The 21,817-nt window shown below is 43.0% G+C and overlaps 2 protein-coding genes across 7 annotated transcripts in view; one reads left to right on the top strand and one right to left on the bottom strand.

The window, feature by feature from the left end:
• ralgps2 (Ral GEF with PH domain and SH3 binding motif 2) overlaps positions 1-21,817 on the top strand; it is an 89,457-nt gene that overhangs the window by 46,318 nt on the left and 21,322 nt on the right. The window lies entirely within an intron of this gene.
• Positions 2,222-20,105, bottom strand: angptl1a (angiopoietin-like 1a). 2 transcript variants are annotated; one of them, XM_054790500.1, is made up of 6 exons: positions 19,824-20,105; positions 6,958-7,182; positions 6,262-6,882; positions 4,385-4,578; positions 3,408-3,678; positions 2,222-3,319 (listed from the first exon to the last, which is right to left on the bottom strand). In XM_054790500.1, the coding sequence occupies exons 2-6, from the start codon at positions 7,145-7,147 to the stop codon at positions 3,132-3,134; spliced, it is 1,464 nt and encodes a 487-aa protein (XP_054646475.1). In that variant the 5' UTR covers positions 7,148-7,182; positions 19,824-20,105; the 3' UTR covers positions 2,222-3,131. The 2 variants fall into 2 exon arrangements, with proteins under 2 accessions (XP_054646475.1, XP_054646476.1); XM_054790501.1 differs by lacking the exon at positions 19,824-20,105 and having other exon boundaries at positions 6,958-7,254.

Genomic DNA, 21,817 nt, shown 5'->3' on the forward strand with positions numbered 1-21,817 from the left:
GAAGTTAACCAATTGCATATGAGTTAAGCTATACCACGTAATGCTACTCAGCCAATCAATTCTGTGCATTGGCGCTAAACATTGCAGCTCTAAATAAAACAGAGACCGATGTAAGAGGAGAGAAGCGTAGTGAGGGACACGGAACGAGTGAGACATACCGGGAAAGAAGATAGAAAAGAGTGATAGATACGGAAAAACAGGACAGCGAGATGAGTTGCTGGGAAAAGAAGAGAGATATGCCCCCTCGGGTCACAGAAAATAAGCAGTGTTAGACTACGTTCACACTTCAGGTCAGTTCCGATTTTAGTGCTCATATGTGACCTGTATCGGATTTTTTTCATGACAGTGTGAGCAGTACAATTGAGATTTTTTTCAAATATGACGCAGGCCTCTTATATATACCGGGTGTCCCAACAAATGTACACACCAGCTGCAACAGTCTGTCATGCCAAGTATTAGAGAAGACTTTAACAATCAGGACTTTTATTTTCAGCGAGATGGGGCACGCCCACACAACCTTTGCGATGTTACATCCTTCGTTGATGAGATCTTGCCGAACTTGGATTGGAAGGAGGGGTTTTGTTGAATATTCTCCGCGTTCACCACATCACACACCACTAGACTTTTTTTATGGGGATACCTAAAAGACAAAGTCTACGCTATGAGAGCTGCCACAGTCGCTAAATCGAGAGCAGCCACTGAACGTGAATGTGTGATGTGTGCAATTCCATTGCTTTGCGTTGTCAGTAGTGTCTGGACCAGAACGGATTTCAGTTTGACAATAGGCAGTGACAAAACAATAAAATGATGTGTGTGAATTCTATTAGACTTTGAAAATTGAACAAATTATAATAAAGACCTAGTTTACAATTATTTAAAGTGTGCATGCATTTTATTGGGACACCCTGTAGATATAAATCCAATACAGTATGTATCGGATCTACTGCAGTCTGAACGGTCAGGTCGCATATATCCAACCTACTGTATATGTCACTGAAAGGCGTGGCTTTCCGTGCAAGACTTGGATAATGGTACTCACCGATGTAGGCAGACGTTTTTCTTGTCATCCGAAAATGTGTCAGTGAAGCAGCTCACAGCAATGTCCCGGCAGTCCTGCCACCCACACGCTCCTCGGAACAGACGTCGCGGCAACAGCAAGTTATCAACGAACTGCAATAGCCAAAAATCTTGCCCTTTTTTTTCTTAACCTCCTACACGAAATCATTTGGTTAAGAAAATATTGACCCTTGTTGCACAAAACCCTTTAAATTGCCACAAACACGCTATGGAGAACACACACTGCAGCAATCTTTACTTCAATAAACACACAGAAATGCGTGTGACGTTGTGCTTTTGAGCATGCATGTCACTTTCTGGACACTTTGTGTTCACATTGACAATTCACATTTTTTTGGTAATGTGAACAACCACATAAAAAATCGGATTTTAACAAAATTCAGAATTGGGCATCATACCCTGCAGTGTGAACAATCCAACCGAACCTAGGGCTATCCAAAGTACAGCCCGGGAGCCTATTGTACCCCTGCCTTTGATGCTCTAGCTACAAGTGGGGTGTTTATTTAGCTAAACCGAATGTGGACGGGGCGTTAATCGGAAGTAGATGATCATAGAAAAAAATACATTTGAAATTTGAAAACTCTTTTTATATAATGTCTTTTTTTTAACTTTAATTTTGATTCAGAGTGCATGAGAAAGTGGAACGGAAAATGTAGCTCTTGAAAATGACCACATGCTTTAATAGCAAGTAGATTGCACAGCAGCAACAGAGCTGATGTTGTGACAGTGGTAAGACGCAAACTGCTCAGCCAGCATGAAAACCCCTGATGATTTCATTGTAAACAACAGTATGGCTAGTGTAACATGCATGAGTTTCACACCAACAGCTGAGTAGCGCAACCAACATTTTAAACCACATGCAGAGGTAGATAAAGCTGCTGGATGTTGACCACTCATGATACTTCAAATGCAGCTACTGCCATCTATGGTAAATTTCAACAGCAGGTGGCCCACAAACATACCTTGGCTACTAAATAGTAATTAATTAATGATGACCCCAGCGGTTATTTGCCTTTATAGACTACATACCTGGCAACTATACGTAGGAGACTTGTGGCTGCAGAGATGTAAGGTAGATACTGCACGTTGTCCTCTGAACAAAGCAGCCAAGCAGTAAAGAGTAAGGACAGTTCATTGTTGACAAAGATTTTTTAATTTGAGAAAATGAAATGAAAATTGGCAGTGCATGTCACAGCCTTCCTTACTTCATGCAAGGCCTCACGGTCTGCATCATCTTATTAGTGTTTCTGAAGCCAGGTTGCAATTAATGGTTTTACAATAAGCTCTTCATGGTAAGATCATTTCCATTATGTACAATTAACAACCTGTAAAGGAATGAATATAAAGAAAGATGATACATGTTTGCTATTCAGTATTTAACAGTGTAAAAATGTTTTGTTTACAAAAATGTACATGGTATGATGAACCTAAATAATCCTACCTTTTTATGCGATAATAACCAGTGTACTGCTGCAACCCTATTATCTCAATCTTACGGGGCTAAATATCAATGGTTACCATAAATACTCACTGTTAAATAACAACGACTGGCAAAGTGGCATTGTGAACATTCGGCCTGAGTAGAATTAAATTAAACTATCACAAATAAAGCCATAGATATTTACACGCCGTTTTCTGCTTAATCCCCTAAAATTTCGGCAAAATGCAGAAAATTGTTCCGCTAGGCCCTTCCATTGTCAGGGTAGTCTTATTGGCAACTTCAAATAATTAAACATCCAATTGTTTATTTTATCTCTTGGAATGAACTTTCTGACTTTCAACGGTGAACATGACTTGTAGCCGCTCCAAAGAAATATGGAGTCCATTCCTCCCACAATTACATGCAGTGTTCCATTGTTCCATCCAGAGATAACCAGGAACTTTTTTCATTTGTGCATCACAGCTGCTGGAGTCATCAGTCCTTCCATATGCTGTTGTTTGTTCCTCGATAGCAATTTTTCCCTTCTCTTGTGTAGTGTGTATTCAGTATGTATATTTACTCAAAAAAAGGAACGAGGTTGATGTGCTTGAGAAAGATCCACTCTCGCAAGGTTCTAGTCAATGGGTCGGATCATCAGACGTACTGACTTAAGCGAGTAGAAACCTCCTCCGTATTCTGCCCAGAAGATCCCATCCTGGAATTTGCTTCGATAAACTCCTCCACTGTACCAGACACCGTTCAAGTTGGTCTGGCCACAAGCATTGTACCACCAGCCACCCTTATGGAAGTGGGCACAGTTACCTTGGCAAGAGAGTAACACAGTGGTAGGAGTTAATCAGGGGAACTGGCATAGCAGAAACTGATACATAGCAGAGGAAATCACGCCTACCAGAAAACGCATCCTTGTCCCGGTCAAGCGTGGTGAACTGTTTGCCATTGTGACTACTGAAGGAGTCCCCCGCGTTTCCTTGGTAGGCGCCCAGCCTCAGGCGGTAGCCCTCACTCTCAGACTCCAGGTGGAAGCTGCCATACTCTGCATAGACCTTCTTCCCGGTCCAGTCCTCAAGCTCCACCATCAGCTTGTAGTCGCCCTGTTTGCCCAGGTTGTAGATGTTCTCTAGCCCAAGCCAGTGCTCGCCATCAATGTTACCGAAACCTCTCTGGTAAGGGGACAAGCACCACAGAGACAAATGAAGATTATGTGGTAGCAGCCAGCAGCATGAACAGTTTGTTGGTCGACCCAGTGGCTTGAAGCTGAGATTTCATTTTATTTTGTTGCCATTTGGCCAATTGACTCCATGAATAGGCTTATGCAAAATGAGCCTAATAAGATTTTTCAGAGAGTGGTGAGTCTAATGGCTGCAATTGAGTAAAACATAGAATAATGTGTTTCTCATTGAGATGATCATTAAAACTGGGCTGACTCATTCAGACTATTTAGTTGAAATCACTGTGGCTTCACTTAAGCTAATTCACAGCTGCAGATACATTTTTCTCTCCAGTGCCAAACAGCAGCATTGATTTTTCAATGTACAGTAGCCTACTTCAACATGAAATGAAATGACAGTAGATGCAGCGGAGTTTTTGCAGAGTTCCTTCTTCTCTGCATTGCCGCTCACATTGGAGTTGCAAAGGCTGACACATGGAAAGGATAAACACATACATGCTAATTCTGTATGTTTATGTTATGGTCCGTGGCTGCAGCTTGGGTTTGTTTGAAATCTGTGACTAAACTGTTTATGGTCACCGAACACACGCTCATTTAGTGGCCTCCAAACTAACCCTGTTTTTTTTATTTTCTTCTTTTTCATCTTCTTTTTCATCTCAATTTCTGTGTTTCGTTGACATTGAGTTCCGTGAACTTACTTTGTAGTTGTCCCAATTTCGAAAGAAATTGACCGAGCCGTCTCTCCTCCTTTGCAACACGGTCCATCCACCGTTGTCGAGGCTGTGCTCACACCAGACTTGGATCAGTCGCTCGCTGCCGTCGGTTTTCAGCAGGTACATCCCACTGGTGGTGTGACCAGCTTTCCGCACCTGGAAGCAGTCCTTGAATGGACCTGAGGAGCATTTTAAAAGGTCAGTTCAAGGACTTTTCAACGTGCTAGCTTATTGTACTATCGTAAACAAACGAAGAAATAAGGCAAACAAGTGTGTTCTTCCACCCTTGGCTGGAGGGCAACCATCACTGTGGCCTAAACATCTCCTTGAACTTCAACTCTTCCAAACATCCTGTCGTCTAAAGCTATCCAAACATGTGTGACCACGTTTTGATTGTTGTGTGAATCTTCACACAGTTTTCGTGAGCACAATCTCGCCCAAAGCAAAAGCAGCTGAAACATCCCACTGTCGTTCCTCTGTTTTCTCTTGTGTGACTGTTATTAAACCAGCATGAACACTGGCGTTGTGTGGGGAGCCTAAAGGGCTAGAGAAGATGGTTTTCTCAGCTGCGTGTGGGATCCCGCTCGGACACTGTTTAAGGCTCCCGGTATTTATACCTAAACCTCCCTTACCTCTCTTACACACCTTCTATTTTTCTACTGATCATATGTCTTTTTTTGCAAGGATTGCTCCTACACATTCTCTTCTTTGTCAGTTCTGTCATTTTCATGTCAGTTTGTGCAAACACAGCCCTAAAATGTTGAGGCTACAACTAAATCCACCCGCAAAGCCGCAGTGGTTTCAAAAAGGCCTCAAGTTGTCCAAACTGTGGTCAGGTAATGTGTATTTATAGTAATGGTGAGCATACGTGGACTAGATTTTATGAGTGTTGAATGGTTTGGGCGGGGGTATGAAGGTATTAACTAACTTTGAGTCGGTTATCTTGAGAAGGGTAGTACACTGAGCTGGCAAGGAAATAGAAAGGAAGACTTGATGAAGGATATTTACCAAGCCTCATTTGTTTGAGATAAATTAGATTTGTTCCGACTCTTGATAGTCGCTTATTCAGTGGTCTTATCCTGCATATATAGTCATGGGGGAAAAAAAGTTATTAGACCACCCTTGTTTCTTCAGTTTATTGATCCATTTTAATGCCTGGTACAACTAAAGGTACATTTGTTTGGACAAATATAGTGGCTCAATGAGCTAAATATGGCTCATAAGGGTTTAATTTAAGAGCTGATATCTAGCAACTTCCATGGTTTTCTTGATAATAACCAAAATCACTTACTGTAAGTTCTTACATGTATAGCGATAGCATTCTACTGCCAAACAATTTAACTCTTATGAGCTATTTTTGTTGTCATGGTTATATTTGTCCAATAAAAGTACCTTTCGTTATCCATCCATCCGTTTTCTATTCCGCTTCTCCTCATTAGGGTCGCGGGGACATGCTGGAGCCTATCCCAGCTGACTTCGGGCGACAGGCGGTGTACACCCTGGACTGGTTGCCAGCCAATCGCAGGGCACATATAGACAAACAACCAATCACACTCACATTCATACCTATGTACAATTTAGAGTCACCAATTAACCTAACATGCATGTTTTTGGAATGTCGGAGAAAACCGGAGTACCCAGAGAAAACCCGCGCACGCACGAGGAGAACATGCAAACTCCACACAGAAATGCTCAAGGGAGAATCGAACCCAGGTCTTCCCGATATCCAGACTGTTACTGTGTTGGCCAACATGCTAACCACTAGACAACCTTTTGTTGTGTCAGGCATTAAAATTAACAAGAAACTGAAGAAACAAGGATGGTCTAATAATTGTTTCCATGACTGTATAACTGGTACCTACCATCAGAAGTAAGTGTTCCTTGTGGTGGTGGAGGTTCAATTCCAAGCGGGTTTGCAGTGGGTGTGTTCATGCGTGACCCGTGTGGAAAAGCCCGGTTATTGTGGTCCCTCTGTATTTCATTGGTGAATCGATTGTTGACGGGTATGTTCTGCGGCACCACCTGAACCAGCGGAGGGACTGCGGGAAGATCACTGCGTCCCATTGGCCTCAGGCAGTGTTCCTCCAGAGCAGAGATGAGAATGGACTGGTTGTTGACCACCCCAGCCATTGTGGCAAAGCGGGCCTCCAGCTCCTTGTACCTCGAAGCCAGCCGCATCATCTCAGAGGTCACGTTGAGGACACGATTCTCCAGCTGGGCGAGCTCCAGAGAGTTGTCCCTCTTCCTGATGATCTCATGCAGCAGTTGCATGTAGAGTTGGGTCACCCTGGAGTTCATATTGCGGCTCTCTTTCCTCAGTAGCTTCATCTCATTCACCAGGTTGCCATCGACGTCCACCACCAGCTGCAATGTATCAATCTCACGCCGCTGTTTGCTGAGCACCTCTCGCACATCTGCTATGTCCATGCGGGTCACTCTGTCCTTGTCCGGCTCGGAAGCTGTGGAGCTGGCACAGATTGGTCCTGATAACAAATAGAACATATTGAGGAGATTGCCAAGCAGCAATATGAACGAGTCTAAATGTAAACGTTATGAACCTGTAATTTTCTGCTCAGGCACCAGGAAGGTGTAGGAACACTTTTTAGCATCGGGATCCAGTGGAGCTCTTTTATTTCTGTGGAGAGATGTCTCTTTGGTTCTCCGGGCTTCCCTGGAGTTCCTGCAGGAACCTTCCTCCCAGAGGGAGAGGCAGAGTAAGGCACACAGGCTCCACATCAGCCCCTGCATTGCAGTTGGATTGATAGACAGCCCCCCTGGCCCTCCTAAATGAACACAAGACCTTGACACATTAGCACTCGGAAACAGCCGCTTTGTTTTCAAAGACTAACAAAAGAAAAGCAAGCAGCTGTGGTTTTGATTGTCCATTTTTTCAGACCAATGTTGATGACTACCATAAGCTTTAAAAGAAAAAGATGTTTGACACTTTTCACAAATCTGCACACAATGAGAAGCTGTTTGCAAAAGTGTCTCAGTGTTCAGCAACACAACTGTCTGTTCATAGTGTTGTTTGCATGGAAAGACTGAAAGAGCACATTTGATGACCCAGCCAACAGGAGGTCTGTTTCTCCTCCAACAGACACCTTGTTTATCTGAGGGCTTGTAGGTCAACCCCATGTTAAGAACCAATGGCTGAATGGTGACTGAGCTTTATCATTGCTCCCCAGTCTCACACTGACTCAATCATCTTTACCACTTGTCTGTATTCTACACCTAAACAGGTGGTCTGGAGTTCCTGTGATGTGGCGTAAATTGGATTATTATACCTAAAGTAACTCCTAAGTCCCTCACACTGTACACAGAACACATGGACATATAAAATACAGTAATGAAAAGATTAAATAGAATGATTAAATAAAACAGTAATTAAAAAAAACCAAAAACTAATTACCTTTACTCGATGGCTTATTGGGAGGAGGAAGTAGAAGAGGCAGGAAATAAAACAGTGAGACCAATGCACTGCCTATTTATTACTATTGCTTTCATAGCAGCAGAAGCTTTTACATGCTGAAGGATACAATCTTTATCCTTAATGGTGATCATGATAGTCGAACGCTTAAAACCAAAAGTGCTGCCAATATTGGTGAGCGTTTCTCTTCTCTCAGAGCTATGATGTTCATTTTTACTTCCGTGGTGATGGCTTTTGTTTTGCTCTGCACTTTTACACTAAAAAAGCCTGAAAAACACTTAGGAGACATGATTAAGTGCAAAAAGTTAATTAATAAGCCCGGTCCCGATCCTTTTTTTTTTCTTTATAAGTTTTTGTTAGAGTTTGAGTTTGTGGAATTTAATATGGTTATGAAAATAGCTATTCAAAGCATTCAAAATAATGCAACTAAAGTATTGCTGAATTTACTTTTTTTTTACACAGCATGACCAACAATATTGTTTGGCTTTTGTAACCAACCTCTGTGAGTCAGGTTCCTAATCTAATAAAAGATCCATCCAATAAAAACAGTTCATCCAATTAAGGATAAAATCTGGAAAAAATGGGTGTGCAAAATACTTTTAGGGTAGGACTAATCATTTGACATGGTTATAGATAAATTTCTGGTGTGATTTAGAATATATGGCATTTTTTAACAAACCCTCTTCAGCGAAATAGTAATTTATTGACTATCCCAAGTGTCAAAAAGCCAGCGGTTAGAGCAGCACTTCCCATGTGAACAGTGGCAGGGCCAGAAATTTTTGAGACCATTACTCACATAGGGGTGGCAATAAGTTGATACCTGAAATGTCTCGATGGCCAGTGGGATGGCCGGAGAGTGACCAAAGTGGTCACGGCCGCCACTGGCCACCATGTATTTTGCATTAAATATGCAAAAACTGTGGGATTTGTAAACTTATATTTTTTGAATAATAATAATAATGGCCATCCATCCATTTTCTATGCCGCTTCTCCTGTTTAGGGTCGCGGGGGTATGCTAGAGCCTATCTCAGCTGACTTTGGGCGAGAGGCGGGGTACACCCTGGACTGGTCGCCAGCCAATCGCAGGGCACATATAGACAAACAACCATTCCCACTCACATTCATACCTATGGACAATTTATAGTCACCAATTAACCTAACATGCATGTTTTTGGAATGTGGGAGGAAACCAGACTACCCGGAGTAAACCCACGCGCACATGGGGAGAACATGCAAACTCCACACATAAATGCCCCAGGGGAGCATCGAACCCAGGTCTTCCCGATCTCCAGACTGTGATGTGTGGTCAACGTGCTAACCATTAGACCACCGTGCGGTCCATAATTGCCCATATTTCCAAAATTTATATCCCTTTACATAAAATTTGATGTAGTTATTGTAGTTGCATATCAAATCGTTTACCCCAAAGAGATGTACAGTACATCCTTACTTATAGATAAAAATGTATTTCTATCTGCAATTAAGTGTGATTAATTATGAGTTAACTACCGTATGAATAAAATGCGATTAATCACAATTAAATATACAAGTACAGTGTATATATATATATATATATATATATATATATATATATATGTATGTGTGTGTGTGTGTGTATATATATATATATATATATATATATATATATATATATATATATATATATACACACACACACACACACTAGGTCCCCAACTCACGAAGACCCGACTAGCGAACATTCGCGGATACGAACACAAGCCGACTGGTCTATTTTATTTTTGCCTTGTAGTCGCTCAATCAGTATTCATACTGCTACTTTACATGCTTGACCAGTAGAGGGCACTGTGACATTGCTAATGGGACCAACAGAGGCAGCGTTAGAGCTAATGGGACCAACACAGGAAGAGTTAGACACTGGGGAGATAAACCTAAATGGAAAGCTAAATTATACAACCCGAACAGAGCGTGTGATTAAAGTTTATGAAGAGTTAATAAGCCTGCTTAATTCTACACCACCCATAGAACACTACCTCTTTTAGAAGAGTCTAACGACGACAACGATTTGTCCTTTTTTTCAATATCTCCTCCTCCTCCTCCACCACAAGCAACGACGTATGCTCGGCCACTCCTCTTCAAAGGTAAATAACATTTACCATTACGTATTATTATATCACTTTTATGATTGTTTTTTTCATTAATTATCCTTGTTTAATATTACTACTACATCCAAACTCATATTTACATACATATGCATATACTGTATATGTATACACGTACATGTAGTACCTATATCATTCGTAATATTACCTTTCCCCTACTTAAGAACAATTCAACATAAGAACGGTCGTCTGGAACCAATTGTGTTCGTAAGTTGTTTTGAGTGAATTTTCTGGGATTTCCAAGCACACTTAAATTCAGCAAATTGTACTTCCGCATTAAGAGTTACAAAGTGAGTGATAAGAATATCCACGTATTGATTTTCATTGCATTTCTGTTTATTTAAACCACCCATACACGCATAATCAAGACATTGCTGTGATATTCAGACTGTCGTGACAATGAGGAAGTGTTGTTGCAATGAATGGACTAGAGACATGTTTGTTTGGAGTAGGAGAAACATATATGGTGTTGGAACTGCGCTGCTGTTCCCTCACCTTCCCCCCGTCTCCCCTGGTAGGGTGGGTGGTTGTTCATCTCAAGCTCAAGTCCTCTACCAGAGGCCTGGGAGCTTGAGGCCTTACGCAGTATCTCTCTTCTGGACGGAGATGTGTGGGGGACACGGCTCCTATGCTCCTTTACACGGCCCGTGCTCCTATGACCACAGGCACCACTGTTGCGTTCACCTTCCAGGCTCTCTCCAGCTCTTCCTTGAGCCCTTGGTATTTCTCTAGTTTCTCGTGTTCCTTTTTCCTGATATTGCCATCACTGGGGATGGCTACATCGATCACAATGGCTGTCCTCTGCTGCTTATCCATGATCATAATGTCGGGTTGGTTGGCCACAACTATCTCATTGGTCTGTATTCGGAAGTCCCACAGGATCTTAGCTCTCTCATTTTCCACCACCTTGGGTGGCGAATAGCCTCTGGATACTGGATTTGGGGTGGAACCCTCCGTGCATGGTGAGCAGCTTCTGTGTTTTAACATCTGTGGTCTGAACTTCCTCCTTTGGCCATCTTATTATCCCAGCAGGGTATGTGATCACTGGCAGGGCATAGCTGTTAATTGCCCGGATCTTGTTCTTCCCATTGAGCTGACTTCTCAGGACTTGCCTTACATGTTGCAGATACTTGACCGTTGCAGCTTTCCTTCCTCTTCATGGTTACCATTCGCCTGTGGTATTCCAAGGTACTTGTAGCTCTCCTCAACATCTACTGTTCTGCCCACTGGGAGTGCAACGCCCTCTGTATGGACTACCTTCCCTCTCTTTGTTACCATTCAGCCACATTTCTCCAGTCCGAATGACATTCTGCCCTGCTGTAGATCCTGGTGATGTGGATCAGTGAGTCAATGTCTCGCTCACTTTTAGCGTACAGCTTGAGGTCATCCATGTAGAGGAGGTGACGATCTGCATATACAGTCAAACTTGTCTATAGCGGCCACTAGAGGGAGTCTGCAAATTGGCTGCTATAGACAGGTGGCCTCTATAGACAGGTTGGCGTCCAGTTTGACTGTTGACCAGTAGAGGAAAAAAAAAAGAAATAAAGCAAAAATAATAATAATCATAATGTTGACCAATAGAGGGCACTGCGGACTGCGGATAAAAGTTGTACAGCACTACTAGGCTTGTTATTATCATGGTTCATGGTTCATGGTTCATGGTTTTAATTCATCCTGAACATGCATATGAGTCAAACAGTAGCACATCACATAGTACAATTCACAATTTTGCATGTCCAAAAAGGAGTAGGAAGAAGCAAAGCTTATTTAATCCTACCCCTCATCAGTTTCACATCAGTTGCAATACATTTATTCACCTCTTGTTCTTCCAAGTGTACTTTGTAGGTCTACATGACAATGTAGTGCAATCATAGCCAAGGTTTTTACTAACTAAAAGGAAGCTAGAGGCTTAATAATAACTGATAGAATATATCCACGACCCACAGAACAAAGCTGTGCTAGTAATGTCTTACACTTGTTTTTAATATTTTACTTTTTATACGGCAGAGTGTCATTACAGCTTTAGTTCATCAGGAAGTGACGGGAAGTGACGATGGAGTCCCGAGCAGGAGAGCTAGGCTCAGTGCTAGCTGTGAGTTTCGAGAGAGTTGGAAAGTGTGTTTATGTTGGCGTGGATGTAAAGTCCTGCAGTGTTCTCCGCTGTTAATAAAGCCATTAAAGTGCATCGGCGACGTGAGTCTCTCCTTCCCCACACAACATGCGGCATTACAGTATTGACACACATTGTGCACATTGTCTCACACCAGGAAATAAATGATGTCACTTGTTACAGGCATTGCCTGGACAGCTATGTAGTGGGGCTTGTTTAACCTTTGCCTTGTGGGCAAGCAGGAAGGAGAGACGATGCTGAGAGATGTGTGTTTGTTCTGAGCTGCTGTCTGGTGGCCGCGTTCAAGAAATAAAGTTGGCAGAAGAAACAGGAGAAGTTTCCTTCTTTGCTTCGGAGCTGAATAACACTGACAAGTTAACAGACTAGTAGCGAACGGAAAAGAAGACGGCTTTGTTTGTGTCGAATACAGAAGATGAGGACTTTGATGGATTTGTGGATGAGGATTGATGAAAAATAACGTGAGTACATTCTAAAATACTTCAATTAAGTACAACCGAACTCAATTTTGCTCCCGCTGCCGCATGTACGCTAGCGTATGTTTTTTGTTTTTTTTATTGTAGCGTCGCTGGGAGCACGTCCTGTTCCCAGCCTACTTTGCGGTAATGTTTTGGTGCAAATGCTCTTAAAGTTACATGTTTGACCAGGAAATAGCAAGCTCAAAAGAAGACGTTTTTTTATGTGGAACAACTGACAGTTTGTGTGGATCTTGTGAATGATTGTGACTGAGCTAGGACTCAGTAATTAAAGTCTACACACGACGGCTTCAATGATTGAAAAACGAAACTTTTTGGTGCATGAAGCTTCTACTTGAGTCGGTAATTTGGCCGCTACATGCGGTCAGATATTGACCAAGGGAGACAAAATGGGTGGTCGTTGGCTGCGTTGGACAGGTGACTGCTATACACAGGGTCTATAACATGTAAATTTGCTGCGGGGTTTTATCAGTGGCTGCTATAGGCAGGTGGCCGTTCTATAAAGGTGGCCGCTAAGACAGGTTTGACTGTGTATATGTATGTATATATGTATATATATATATACACTGCTCAAAAAAAATAAAGGAACACTTGGAAAACACATCAGATCTAAACTGGGGGAAAAATGATCTTGAATATCTTTACTGATAATAAGTGGGTGATGTATTAGTAACAAAATGATGCCACATAATTTGATAGAAATGAAAATGATCACCCTATAGAGGGGGGAAATCAAAGACACCCCAAAAATGAAAGTGAAAAAATGATGCAGCAGACTGGTCCATTTTGCCAAAATGTCATTGTAGCAACTCAAAATGATTCTCAGTACTTTGTGTGGCCCCCACGTGCTTGTACGCATGCCTGACAACGTCGGGGCATGCTCCTAATGAGACTACGGATGGTGTCCTGGGGGATCTCCTCCCAGACCAGGGCATCACTGCGGTACCTGGACGCATGGAGGAGATTCCAGGAGACAGGTAGTTACTCCAGGAGAGCTGGACAGGGCCGTAGAAGGTCCTTCAACCCTCAGCAGGATCGATATCTGCTCCTTTGTGCAAGGAGGAACAGGATGAGCACTGCCAGAGCCCTACAAAATGACCTCCAGCAGGCCACTGGTGTGAATGTTTCTGACCAAACAATCAGAAACAGGCTCCATGAGGGTGGCCTGAGGGCCCGACGTCCTGTAGTGGGCCCTGTGCTTACTGCCCAGCACCGTAGAGCTCGATTGGCATTTGCCATAGACCACCAGAATTGGCAACTACACCACTGGTGCCCTGTGCTTTTCACTGATGAGAGCAAGTTCAACCTGAGCACATGCGACAGAGGTGAAAGGGTCTGGAGATGCCGTGGAGAACGTTATGCCGCCTGCAGGAATTTTGTCGCAATCATCACTGAGTCATGACTGCCTAGCTCTCTGTTTACACAAACATGGTTGTCACTTACATCCATTTTAAACAGGTGAAAACATAGCCCACTTTCAGACTGGTATCCAATGACATCGATTACAGGGAATACTTTTTTGCCGCCTAAAAAAAGCTTTTAAATGCACAGTCAAACATGATATTCATTCATTGATCATTGTTTTGATGTGTACACGTCCACGTACTTTACTGCATTCCTTAGATCGAACTTGATCCATCCATCTTTCCTTTTCTATACTTTAGTCTGGCGGATTCAGCACGGCTTTCCTCATCATTCCCATCACAACCGCTCTGTCTTAACTGATGACTTGTTTATGTAAGGATAGCCACAGACAGCGCCAGAAAATCAGTGCATAAACATTGAATTTCCTACACATTCTGCAAATCCACCATTACGTTGTATAAACATTTTCGTAGCTAAATGGTTAAGATGGGGGCGTTGGTTTTTGTGTGCTGTACACTTATGTGACTCATGTACAGCTGAAAGCGAGCGAGAGACGTCAAATTAGGCAGCAAACTGGCTTAGGGATTTTCTTGCCTCTTTGAACCAACAGCATCAGTTGGTTGACTCAGATCCACATCACAAGGTTGTCCCTCCTTCCATGAAACCCGGGTCCATGTGTCTCACCCTTATGACGTCATTGTGATTCTTGAGGAACCCTGCACTTGGAACTTTATATAGAAGGGCGATCAGTTACATATATGGATTTCTGCTAGAGCATGACTCCACCAAAATCTTACTAATTGCTGTGATTTTTCTAGATGCTAGCTGACTTTTTTTTTTTAATCCGACTTCATGTAATTGCACTTTTATTACATGTTTAACCTTCCTTCTTCCCATTTTTATTCTCCCAGATTTGGCAGTTTGAGCTAAATCACTTTGACTGAAAGAGATCTGGCAAACAGGAGAGTTTGACACAGATTTTTCTCTTCCCGTTCATCACTCTTTGACAAATACATGTATTTAATAACATAGCTGTGAAACCAGAAAAGCAGCGAGGAATAAAGGACTTGGCTCCGGCCCTCGCCGTACAGTATGTTTTGGCAACAGCGTGAGCTTCATAAGTCTTTCTAAGTGCACAGCCGGGTCTTCAACCCACTAATAGTTATCAACAGGCCCCTCTCTCTCCACACTGTCAGTAGTTCTTTGCTATGGTTTAATTTACTTACTTTGCTGTTTTTGGCACAGGCTCGAAAGGAAGGACTGTAAGTGTGTCACCTACTTCCTTTGTACTTTGGATCACACTTTGTTCTATGGGGGCTCGTTTTTAGTACAACACTACACGGTAATTTAAAATGTGAGCTCTTTAAATAAAGTCTGCAGCTTGCAAGAAAACAAGCTGTAAACCTACATACTGACATAAAAGATGGCCAATTTAGGATGTTCCCAAAGGGGTACCCATTTGATCAATTGAACAGAGTGGAAATTTGCATTATATTGGCCTTGGCAGAGGTATGTGCTGAGAGGGCTCTTCCAATTCCTGCTATTTATGGTCTCGCTTAAAAGTTAAGACTTTTCTGTTTTCTGTTTGGGAGAAAAAAAACACCCTGCTTGTTCTCAATGAATGCAGCTATTTGTCTCAGACAGGACATGCAGCAGCTGATTTTCAATTACAGCTTATTGGACTACCTGGTGCTGCTTTAAGTTGTACCCACACACATAATGATACACAATGTAAACTCTGCCATGTGTTGCTATGGTTGCCAAGACAAAGTTCACAACTGAGTTAAATGTTTTTGGTTTTTTTGGTGAATGATGGAAATAACAGATTACTTAAAAAGAAATGAGCTGTGAGCTGATTAAGCTTTCAGTGCACTTTTGATTTACCGTGGGTGTTTTTTTTGTTTGTTTTTTGTTTAATTCACTGGGTGTGTTCTATGGGTGGCTGTTGTGCAGTGCCAGAAATGTGTCACTTGAATCATGTAGTATAAATCTATAGGAGTCAACGTTCAGAACCAAGTCTAAAGGGTGTCCAAAGTGCGGCCCCTCGTTTTTTGTTTTTTTTATTGGCCAGCAGCACCTTAATACAATTTAACAGCAAAAATAGAAAAATAAGCAGCAATTTTACAATAATAAAGTCAAAATATGAAGAGAAAGTTGTTAAGTTGAATAACGTAATATTATGAGGAAAAATTATGTCATTTTAGTGCCATAAAGTTGAAATATTAAAGAAAAATGACATTGTTTTGTCATAATATGAGAAACAAACAAAACACCAAATAAAGTTGTAATTTTTTGAAATTTTGGTTGCAGAAAAAGTAATAATGTTACGAGAATAAAGTCAAAATATTATGGGACTAAAGTCAGAATTATGAGAAGAAAACACGAGGAGAAAGTTTTGTGGGGGAGCAGAAAAGGGGAAAAACAGCTGTAATTTTACCAGAATAAAGTCAAAAGTCGTATTCTTTGCAACACTTAAGTTGTTCACACTCTACATGGAACAGTAATAAAAACACACTAAAAATGCAAGTGAACAAAAAAATATTACGCTGCTTAGCTATTACTGTCGCTTTCATAGGAGCAGATCCTTTAACGTGCTGAATCTGTGAACATGAAAGTCGTAAGTCCTGACTGTGTGGGGGTGTGGGAGGATCCACAAAGGACAGTTGAGGTTGCTGATTTAGATTTGGCTGGTTTGTTTTTGCAATAAACAGATAGTTGATTGATCACCTCCTTGTCATCCTTGCATTGTACGGGTTGACGTTACAATACCATACTTATTTTTAATGATGGTTGCGACAGTCGAGTGTTGAGCTACATTGGTTAGTCTTCCACTGTAACTAGTTCTCAAGCGAGTCTCATGGTGACGGACCCCACAATCGCCATGTGGATTATTGACTCTCCCACAAGTTCAAAAGTGGCCAGAACTCATCAACACCCCCATTGCTGTGTGCAGAAAAGTAAAAACAAATGTGCAGTGAGCAAGGGAGACAAAAAGTCAATACGGCAACAACAAACAGCAGCGCTACATGAGGACACAATCCAAGCCTTTGGTTACGACATTGTGTCATCAACCACTGTTTGTGTTACACCACACACACGCGTACAAACACACACACACACACACACACACACACACACACACACACACACACACGCGCGCGCGCGCGGACTCCCACTGCTTGCTGACACAGATGTTACAGCGCTAACTGCTGAGAGACATCGAAATAGTTTGGAGTAGGGAGAAGAAAAGGTTTGCATGCTGATAAGTAGACCACAGGCAGGATGTGAGGTCAACACAGCATGATGGCTGACCTGGAATGAAGGCCTATATAATGAAAACACCTTCAACAGATTGCCACCATCAGCATGGGATGGAAAATGCTTTGTGTTGCTGTAATAATGCTGGTGTTTAGGTTTTAGTTTTAAAAAAAAAAAAAAAAAAAACACCCCCCCTTGTCAAATGGTACATGCTACATGTGGGAGATATTAAAAAGGAGAGAATGGAGCAAACGGGACTTGAGCCAGCGATTGTGTTGGAGCCATCCCTCAAGATTAAAAGGTGAAAGATTAGGTGTGGAGGGGGAAATGGTGATGTTTTGTCAGATTAATGGCTCACATTTATGGATAGACGTCTCATTCTAGCTACCGCTCTATCTACCATCTCGATGCGTAGTACCCTCAGAGGGAGCCCCCAAACCCCACGGGCCACCATCTGTTTTCCTTCTGTAGTGAAACCCTAAACATGTTGGCTGATGTTAAGGTCAGAGGTCCATATGTGGGATTACGGTGCTGCCCCACCCTTCCTCAACCTAACAACCCCCCACCCCCCCCACCCCCCCCCCCCCACCCCCCCCCCCCCACCCCCTCACCCATCTGCTCCTGCAATCAATCGGTCTTTGTGGAGACCCACCTCCACTTTCCTCTGGAATAAGTGTACAAACATGAGTTCATATAAGGCCCCCTCTCTCTCCCACTCTGTCACTCTTGGTCGAGATAAGGACTCTCCAATCTCCCAACACCCTCCTCCATCACTGTAGGACACTCACCCCATTCTCCCTGCAAACCAAGGCCCTCCCCCCCACGCCTCTTCCCCCAAACACAACCCTCCTCTGTGCTTCTTTTAAACACACAGGCATTGTATTAAATCTTATTAAATCATGGAAATTCCAACTGTCTACCCTGGTAGTTGAAGTTATTTGGCCCCTTGTGGTAGGTGGTAGGCCCCTTGTTCCCCCCCTCTCTTAAATGCACCGGTACAGTATAGTTTGATTTGAGAAGAACCACAAGGTGGTCTGGGGAAGAGCGGAGAGCCAGGGGGAATTAAATAAGCTAATTGTTACTGATTCAAGTGCTTGTACTGTATAGTTTTCTCCCTACCTTGCTGTAGTCAAATCAACAAAGACACTCCCCTTGGCTACTACTTTGTTACACATGCTTCTCCTTCTCCCGTGTTTCCCCTGACCTCCTGGCTGACCTCCTCCTCCTCCTTTCCATGATGGCCTGTTCCTTCAACTGTGTCCAAGCTCTCATTAAGGCAGAGTGCCACAGAGCAGCTATAAACAAGACATCTTTAAGGATTCTGTGGCCGCCTCGGCTAGGGTCTAATGCAATCTAATCAGTCATGCGACCCGTCAGGGTGTACAAGATCTGTCTCCATAGTTGCACTGAAGTTAAACAACACATCGTTATCTATAAAGCCGCTACGTGTCTCCGTTTTAGTTGATAAGATCAAGCTGGCTGCCTGGATCCACACACAGCCCTTGCGTCAAACATCAAGTTGCAATTGGTCTCTATGCCCACCGCCCCATAACAGCAGTTGGACTGTGCTGGCTGAGTAAGCTATCAATCTCCCGCTGGGTTACAACTCGGTCTGTGGCGGGGCAGTGGTTAACCGGCACTGACAGGCCCCCCATGCACCATCTGAGTGTCTGTCCAGGGAGCTTTACAGCCTTTCTTTCCTGCTCTGGTCCAGTTGAGGGGCAAGAGAAGAATTTAGTTTTGTGAAGCGTCAGTTGCAGTGAACCTCAGTCTCAGGTGAGGGCTGCAACTCGAGCATGGAATGTCCTGGATGCTTCTCAAACAGCTGGTTCCTCTTGTATCACCGTCTTCTCTTACCCTTCCCTTTCGTATTTTCCAGACTTATTGGAGCTATGGATAATATTATGATTTACTCTTTACAGCAAGTTCTCTCTCCTCTTACCATTTGCTAGTTTTACTGGAATATATTGGACTGTCCCTTTTCTCTCGTGGCAGTTGACAGCAATCCCAGATGCTGTTTTTGAACAGAGACCAGCACGCAAGTACATACCTACAAAGTTGATTGTCCTGTTGGCATATTATTAGTGATCCATGCTTTAGCTATCATGGCTGTTGGGCCTAAGAGAAGGACGTCTGAGCTGCGAGTTCTCATTGATTCCACCTAGAGAAGCGTACGTGCCTCAGGTGGTGCTGTGCTCTTCAGAAAAAAACAAACAAGAGGGAGCTCCGGATCTCAAATCCCTCGATATGATCAGGTCAACCTCCCTCAAGTGTTTGACTGGAATGCTCAACTCAACCCTGCTTTCTTGCTGTACTTTCTCTGTATGTGCTGCTTGGGTGAAATATGAAAGAAACATTACATAATCCGCTTCTCTTCCTAATGATTCTCAATTAATCCACTTTGCATACTTGAGTTGGCATCAGAGAAGTCACGTGTGTTCCTGCGCCTGACACACTTTCTCAGCCTTCTGCAAAGATTAGAGCCCATGAAGCATTGCTACATATTTCTGTCTGCAGCTGGAGCTTCCAGTCACGAAAAGCCTGCACAAGCTTTCCGCTGAACTCACACAGCTGCCCAGACACTCACACACACACACAAAACAAAGCTGACCAAAGAGAGTCCACTCACCTTTTTTATTATCAGCGGTGATGTTGCGTGTCCTACAGTTATGGTTTGGCACTGTATTGTGTCCTCATCACGTTGCAGCATCCAGGATTCATTGCTGTCTCTTGTCCTCAACCTCCGGGCTCCACTCTAAGCTGCTCCCTTCTTCTGTCCTGCTGCTAAAAACTCACCAATATGTTTCTAAATTCTTGCTATAATGTCCTACTTCCCAAACGTACTTGTCCGTGGGCAGAGTTCAAAAGCCGGCCTGTTCGACAGACTAAACTCAGACGACGGATGCCTTGAGTTTTTCACAAAGGATGGGGGTGACTTGAGGGAGGGAGGGAAGGGAGGAGGAGAAGAAAAAGGGGTGTGGGAGTTTGGAGATTGCACCCCCCCCGCCCCCCTGTTTTCTTTGGAGTGGCCCAGCCTACTTGATGTCACTGATTGGACAAAGAGGAATGACGTTTTTTTCTCTCCAGGCGATAAGTATGCAAGGCACTTTTAGCCAATAAGAACCTTGAAGAAAGTAACGTCTGGAAAAGGCACAATAACAGTAGTAGATGGTGACGCTTTCTGTATGAGCTAATCATGATGTGGAATGAATGTTACGTCAAAAAAACAATTTCTTTCAACACCACACCCCCAGAGAAGTATGTCCCTTTCACACAGGCAGCACGACTTCATATCCAGAAATTTGGCAGGTTGACTTGTTCCCCCATTCTCCTTTGGTACCGTTTACACAGAGTAGCCATGCAGGAAGAAGCCATGATTTATAGGGCTGTGTGAAAAGGGCTGCTGATACTACTCCCAAAGGCAGAATATGAACAGGTCAACTTCATGGCCCCGTTTCCTATCTGTGCCGCTAATACATAACACCGACATGGGGAAAAAGCCAGCAGTTGAGACCAGCTTGAAAAAGGCTACTAATACTACTCCCAAATTGCCAGGTGAACTTTGTCCCCCAATTCTCTGTCAGTGCTGTTCTGCAGAAGAGCAACCCTGGAAAAAAAACACTTTTACAGGCTGCGTGAAAGAGATTAAATCAGACAAAAACACATATTAGATAATTATAATAGAGAAATACTAAATGCAGTAAATTCCAATGTGAAATAAAGATAAGAGGTTTGAAACCAAAACACGGACTGAATGTGTTTGGGTGAAAGTTGGTGCATAAAAATACTTGAAAGACGTGGTGACCATTCTCAACAAGTCTTTTGGATGTGTCCAGGTTGTAGCAGCGCTATGGTGAGGTTTTGAATTTCTCCTCATCTGACTACTGTTGCGGAGGGCTGCCTTCCAGCCTTTTGATTGCTTACTTTCGCCTTCATGGCGATGGCAGAGGCTGATTACAGACCGCTGCCGGTCGTCCAGCCTTTTCAGCATGCAAAGGGGTCGACCAGAGATCCAGCTGATTGGCGCTGTTATTGGAGCTGTCCTTGCTCCAGGTGTGTAGTCTGACCCTGCTGGCTGCTTATCAGCACTGTCATTTACTTTACAGAGCTGCAGACAGGATTTTTTTATTCCCCGTCTTGCTCTGAAATTGCCTTGCCTGTCTGTACAGAAAAGGGACACACAAGAAGTGTGAAAAGGGCTCCAGACACAGTCTGTGTTTAGCATCTGTGTGCAGGTGTCCTTGGACGTACGGCTTTCTCCGTGACAAACTGCTGACGTGCTTTTAAATGAACAACTCTCCAGTGGTTGAGCCTTCAGGATCTTGCACCTTAGTCCTTGTTTTTTCCTCTCACTTTCACCTCACACATACAGTTTGCAAGTGTGCAAACTGCAGCCGTTCTCATTGGAACTAAACAACTGTGGTCTCGAAGAAATTAGCCGAGGTGTCGCTGATAAGTTTCCTTCCATCCATGTCAAAAAGCGATATGTTTTTGGGCATGAGAAAGAGCAGGAATGGAAGAAAATGCAGATGGTAATTCATTTCTAAAATTCTAATAATCTTTCAGGATTACGGGAAGCCCCTTCTGGCTTGGGCGCCTAAATATTAATATTTATGTATTGAG

The sequence above is a fragment of the Dunckerocampus dactyliophorus genome, chromosome 10 (genome assembly GCF_027744805.1).
Source record: "Dunckerocampus dactyliophorus isolate RoL2022-P2 chromosome 10, RoL_Ddac_1.1, whole genome shotgun sequence".
Lineage (NCBI taxonomy): Eukaryota > Metazoa > Chordata > Actinopteri > Syngnathiformes > Syngnathidae > Dunckerocampus > Dunckerocampus dactyliophorus.